At 32.2% G+C, this 6,873-nt stretch overlaps 1 protein-coding gene across 1 annotated transcript; it reads left to right on the top strand.

The window, feature by feature from the left end:
- The first annotated feature begins 1,085 nt into the window (after positions 1–1,085).
- On the top strand, positions 1,086–5,141 carry LOC111513056 (developmentally-regulated GTP-binding protein 2). The gene is made up of 6 exons (XM_023169216.2): positions 1,086–1,264; positions 1,315–1,472; positions 2,668–2,830; positions 3,314–3,465; positions 4,271–4,536; positions 4,807–5,141. Exons 1-6 carry the CDS (start codon positions 1,201–1,203, stop codon positions 5,093–5,095), a joined length of 1,092 nt encoding a protein of 363 aa, XP_023024984.1. The 5' UTR covers positions 1,086–1,200; the 3' UTR covers positions 5,096–5,141.
- Positions 5,142–6,873: the final 1,732 nt, after the last annotated feature.

Below are 6,873 nucleotides of genomic sequence, written 5' to 3'. Positions count from 1 at the left end.
ACGATAGCAAGCCGTGTAATGTCAGTGAAGATTCGCTTTTGAACATGGACCACATATCCAATTTCAGCGACCAGAAAAATCTAGTGTCGCTCAATATGCCTTGGAGAACACGCGTCGAAAAGAGTGTTGCAGTTCTGATATTTGGGAAGAGTGCTTGTTTTGGATTTCATTAGTTTGGACTTCCATTGTTTAATATGATTCCACTATGATTTGAAATTTATGAAAGAACAAATAAAATTAATATGAACAGCTGAAATATTAATTATATTAAGCAATGAAACCTGAAATGAAAATACAATACCTACAACGAATCAAATAAACAAGGTACAAAATGTAAATGACTACAGAGTAAAAGGAAATAAAAAGGATAAAATAAAAAGCATAAATTAAAAAAGATTTCAAACTACGTTTCTTCACGACGTTTCGATTGTTAGTATCCACAGTCGTCTTCGGGTGATGACAGAAATAAAAATCTACCTAGAACTGAATTCGATATCAAAGATTCAAATAATTTTGGACAGGGTTGGTTTAAATAAGACACGTTATGACAAGTTTTCATCCGGTCGAGTTAACCGAGTAGCTCTTTCTATAGTACGAAATTAGAAGTAAAGTCAAATTCAAATTTATTAACAAATAAACAATATCAAATTATTGTCTAATTGCATTTTCTTTGTACTTTAGCAATTCCTTAAAAGTATGATAACCACGAGTGAAACTACCGGATAATCCGAAATAATTCCCTATAAAAACTCAAAACCAAAATTTCTAATCTCTAACATTTTTGATAATTAATGCTCAATTATTAAACTGTTACGTCGACATGGAATCTGTACGATATTTACGCTTTTACTAGATATATTTGTATTCTGCGCTGTTACAATATTTTATTCAGATCCCGTTGAGTTAGAACTGTTAGAAAAATCAAGAGCGAATTATTTAAAAAACGGGAAACAATCTCAGATCTTATTCACGGATAATTTGAACTGACATAATTTGCTGCGGCAACAATGGTGAGAAATCAGAAATGTCAAAACAAAAAGATGACAGTGATGACTGATACTGTACTGATACACAGAACAAATTGTTCTTTAGATTGGTTAAATTTTTTGTTATTCCGTGGTCTGCAGTCTAGGATTAATGTGTTAAATGTTTTGATATTTTGTTTTTATTTTACCTGAAACATCTTCGAGATCTAAAACCATGGGTATTTTGGAAAAAATTTCCGAAATTGAGAGGGAGATCTCTAGAACCCAGAAAAATAAAGGTTTTATAATCTTTTTGTACAATAACATAACCTAAACGGTCTCTTTTCAGCTACCGAATATCATTTGGGACTCTTGAAGGCTAAATTAGCTAAATACAGGTCTCAGTTACTGGAACCATCAAAAAAATCAGAAAAGGGGGAAGGATTTGATGTTCTTAAGAGTGGTGATGCAAGGGTTGCCCTAATTGGATTTCCTTCTGTTGGAAAAGTAATTTTTCTTGATTATTTCATTCCATTGTAGGTGTTGAACATACAATAATAATATTTTTACCTGATGGAATTTCAAGAACATAATATTTATATAAATTGAAACAGGTATATTTTTACGCAGCATTATCAGTTGATGTACTGAGTGACTTATCTTCTTTCTGAGATTAATGTATGAAGTATTCTAGAAACACTTCATTAGGTGATTTTCACTGAACAGTTTACAAAACCGCAACACATGTTTCACTAGCTTCTTCAGGCATGTCTTCAGATACATTATATTCTTCAGGCATATATAGAAATGCCTATAATGTATAGCTTTTCAATTTCACAATGAAGTGTTTCTTTCATAAGGTCAGCTGTTATTCAAATTTTCATTGCCTAGTTAATAGAGCAGGGCCTGCCTTAGGCCCTGCTTTAACTAGGTTACAGGTTTATAGTAGAAGCACTCAAATGTGTGATTTGAACATTTACTTTTATGAAACTAACTGAAATAGAGAAGTTTTACAATTTTTTATTCAGTTGAAAAAATGACTGTTCTACAGGTTTACTCCAAACTTTTCAAAAAACACTTTATCGTGAGAATTTTACTGTACAGTTTCCGTATACAATATGAAAACCCTTGAGGAAGCAATTGTATAACAAAACACATGTTGGGGTTTTGTAAACAGTCCACTATCGGCAAATTCCATCACATATTCAGAAACTATTTTGAGCTGAAATCAGTGAAATTTCGTACAGAAATACACTCATTTATTATCGATGTTTTGGTATTTGATAAAGTCCACTGGCTGGCTCTACAATGGGAAAAATTCCCTGTACATCAGTCATCCCTGTCACTATTTTTTACCTGACTCTTTCAAAAATATGTATATGTTTGAATACGTAAATATAGTAAACTATAAAATCAATTATCAAAACTACAACTGCTGTTGATTGAAACGTTTCAATCAGAGACTAGTTTCAGCATGTTTTATCATGAATTTCGTTGGAATAGATTGAAATAAGCTGTATTGACTCTTTGAATATTCCTTCAAGTATTGACCCTGTTGTGTTCAAAAATATGAATCATCAACAAAAAGTTTCAAAATTGTTAAACGTTCATTAAATGCTAGTTTTGACACCATTTCATTTTTGTTATTCAACTGTATTTGAATTCTTCAACAAATAATTATTGTTATTGTCATCTATTTTAGTCTACGTTACTGTCTACTCTTACAAAAACTGAAAGTGAAGCCGCTTCATATGAATTTACAACTCTAACATGCATACCAGGGGTTATAGAATATAATGGAGCCAATATCCAATTATTAGATTTACCGGGTATCATTGAAGGTGCTGCACAAGGAAAAGGAAGAGGTAATGGAAAAATGTGTTTACTAACTAACTATAAACTAACTAATTCTTAGTAGTCGAAGGTTTTGCATTTCAATGTACCATTATTCCTAGCTCGGGTCGAATGATGAACAATAAATATTTATCATTCCACAGTTGGCATTGAACCAATGTTCACATAGCAGTTGAATGAGAGGAATGACCAATCATGCTAAAAAATGAATATTACTGGGGAAACAACTCCAGTAATATTAATTGCTACACAGTGGAGGTTCCAAACAGTGGATCACAAGTACAATCATGCTAACCAAAGGGCTACCCTTCAATCATTTTAGAAATAAATTTCAATTTCTCAGAGATATGGGGTTTCTGGAATTTTGCGATAGGAACCTAGAAGTTGATAATTAAAATTTCAGATTTGTACATTTGCAAATTCAGGCACATACAAAAACTGTCAGATTGGCTTATTTCGAAACAGGAGCTCCTTGATTTAATTTTTTTTTACAGGTAGACAAGTCATTGCCGTAGCTAGAACTGCGGACCTGGTGTTGATGATGTTAGATGCAACAAAAAAAGATGTTCATAGAGATTTATTAGAGAGAGAATTAGAAAGTGTGGGGATAAGGCTGAACAAGAAGAAGCCTAACATTTATTTCAAAGTAAGAGATATTCATTAGTAACATTTGAGCGTTGAAATTATTGATGTATTTCACAAGCATAAGAAAAATATCTGTGTTAATCTAATTTAATCCACATTCTTTTTGAAAACAGGTGTTCTAATTATGCTGGTTGAGACTAGTAACTAGACCTATATTTAATAAATTATTGATCTTTTAGATCTTCGACAAATGTTTCTTCAAATACAGCCTTGAATCATTAAGAGAATAAATATTTTGAAATAAAATTTCGAAACATTCATTTTTCTCAACTACCTACACAGTAGGTTCTGATAAATGCCTGCCGGAAAACAATTACTTCTCTGGCTAATACCACGCTGTATACTATCTCACAGATGTTTCTAGTTCGTCCAGCAGCAACACCATTCTGAAATTATTCAAGTAGATCACCTACAGACCAGTTTCGGAGTATTACGTCATGTCAGTGCAGGAAAGTTCCGACCCAAACAGCAAAGTGTCTGGGACTCGATCAATTTTAATGGAGCTCATCTGCGTGTATGAAACCTTTGTCAAATTATGGCCTACCACATTCCATTGACCAGACACTAATATTAGTGAATGAAAGAAGTTAGATGTAACTTATGTAACTCTGAACAAATTTGAGAGTAGTCTGAATTGAAGCTGATCATATACCTAAATAAAAACTATATTTGTAGAGTGAGATGACGTAATTAAAGGTGTTTGCTATTTTCACATGTCAGTTGTAAAGCCATTATGATTGCTTGAGAACTAGTTTTGTACCATAAGCTGACTTGATCAGATTTATATCCATTTTTTTTTCTTTCAGATTAAAAAAGGCGGTGGCTTATCATTCAATTCAACTTGTCCTTTAACGAAAATAGATGAAAAATTAGTTCAACTCATATTACACGAATATAAAATATTTAATGCAGAGGTATTATTCAGAGAGGATTGTACTGCCGATGAATTGATTGATGTCATTTGTGCAAACAGAGTTTATTTGCCTTGTCTCTATGTTTACAATAAAATTGATCAAATATCTATTGAGGAAGTCGATAGAATTGCTAGGCAACCTAATAGTGTAGTTGTAAGGTAAGTAAATTATTTTTATTTAAAAGTGTTGATGGATTAACTAGGTAAAATTAGTCTTGTGTGTAGAGACTTACTTTTATGAGAAGCATTGACACGAAATTCTTCCATATCCTGGCTAAAGTCTATCAATAAAGTTAAATCAAACGAACTAATGTTCATCAAGATAGCAGCGCACAATAGGGAATATTTGCAACTGAATTTTTATAATCTAAAATTTACTGTTCATATTTTACCAGTTGCTATAATGAATTACAAAACTTTTTTTTTCAGTTGCAACATGAAGCTGAACCTAGATTATCTACTAACGACTCTTTGGGAATATTTGAGTCTAATCAGAGTTTATACGAAAAAACCTGGTCAACCACCAGACTTTTCTGACGGTCTCATCCTAAGGAAAGGTGTTACGGTGGAACACGTCTGCCATGCGATCCATAGAACTTTGGCAGCTCAATTCAAATATGCTCTAGTTTGGGGTACTAGTACGAAATATTCTCCTCAGCGTGTTGGAGTCAGCCACACGATGCAAGATGAAGATGTTATTCAAGTTATTAAAAAATAAGATACTCGTTTTGTATTGCTCAGTTATGATTAAAACTTTTACAAGGTTTGGTCGATATTCTCCCAATATAAATGATGGTGCATTTTAAAATTATATTTTTGTGATACTTCTTTTGAAAGATGTTCATTTGCCATGAGCATAGTTGTTGAAACATTTTCATAAATGAATGAATGAAAACAATTCTAAAAGAAAGTAATACAATTACCAGAAGTGTAACTGCATAATTAATTTTAATTATTTTCCGTAACTATCCTTTTGTGTATTTTCATTCTTGGCGTAGAATAAACCGTGTGAATGGATTTGAGTGAGATTTGTTGGTATTTTTAAGTATATTATGATATAAAGGAACTACTTGAATCGGGTGACTTTAAGGAAAACCTTTCAACATTTTACAAGAATTTTTTCATCTACAAACTGATGAGGTATATGTGACGAGCTTTTGTTCGTAATGAAATTTCAAGTTCTATGATAACTTGGACCAGTCTTCATAATTGTGATATACATCATTTCTCAAGTCTAAGTACTTTAAACTGAAATATCTCAGTGAATACCTACACAGTTTGATTGAAATAAGCATCATTTGAATCGGTGCACTATAGCCAACGTAACACATGCCGATTAATTCCGTCAACAAAAAATTGTGTGCTGGAGATTTGATGAAGTCGACGAAGGCCGTTTTTGCCTGGTCCTGATTGGCGAAGGTTCTACCAGTGACAAAGTTATCGAAGTGTTTGGAAAGATGGTAGTCTGTTGGCGTGAACTTTGTCGTGGGGCAGACCCAGTGCCGGCAATTTTTGGTATATTTCGTCAATTTCCTCACAATAGGCATCTGTTGTGATGGTTTGGCCCAGTTGTAGAAAGTTATAGTCAATCACACCATCCGCTGACCACCATACAGTAACCATGTTTTTCTTTTTGCTGGGTTTTCCCCTTTGAGGAACATCAGCAATGTATAGAGTACAAAATTCTCCATCGATGAGTATATACCAAGACACAGTAGAATAAATATTTATTGAGATATGGATCTACAAAAACACATGACATTAAAATTGACAAAACTTTTGAAACAACCTGATATAACTTTGCTTTCAGTACTCTACAACTTTTATTCAAATATAAAATTGAGGATAGTTATCTCATTTGATGACTAGCTTCAAAATTATTTCAACAAATGTAATGAAACTTCTATTGCAATTATTCTTTTATAGTTTACTTTCATTTATATATACACTATTTACACATATATTTCTTGAAGCTTCATAAATAAGACTCATCTTAAGACAATAAACCACATGTAAGTGATATTTCCCATTCCTTCTCCAACAAAAACCTGAGTGGTTCATGAATGTTTCTATTTAAATTCAATGGTCCAGTTGCCTACAACTGACTACATATGCATGAATTCACTATCAGTCTGAACTGTTTGAAGCTTTAATATCAATAGTTTCACCTTAATTAAATCATTTATAATGTACTGAATGTTTGCGTTAATAATTTCATGCAAAACAAATTTTTGCAATAACTAAAAATATACACAAATGAGAAAACCATATTTCAAAAATGATTTATAATTTTATGATTTTTTGTACTAATCAAATAAATGAAGAAAGTCCTGCAAAGGCTTAATTGTCAAGTACTTGTATATGTACACTTTTCGAATACTTTAGAGATCTGCAGATGGTTGAACATCGAATATCATTTCTTCTGTATTTTTTTTGTCATATTATAAAAGATGTCGATGATGCTTTGAAAATAATAATCTGTATTCGCATAATAAA

Source organism: Leptinotarsa decemlineata, unplaced genomic scaffold (assembly GCF_025532065.1).
Source record: "Leptinotarsa decemlineata unplaced genomic scaffold, Ldec_3_MD MMD2_tig00000010_RagTag_RagTag, whole genome shotgun sequence".
Classification (NCBI taxonomy): domain Eukaryota; kingdom Metazoa; phylum Arthropoda; class Insecta; order Coleoptera; family Chrysomelidae; genus Leptinotarsa; species Leptinotarsa decemlineata.
The sequence above is the reverse complement of the archived record's forward strand: the minus strand, read 5'-3'. Positions and strand labels throughout refer to the sequence as shown.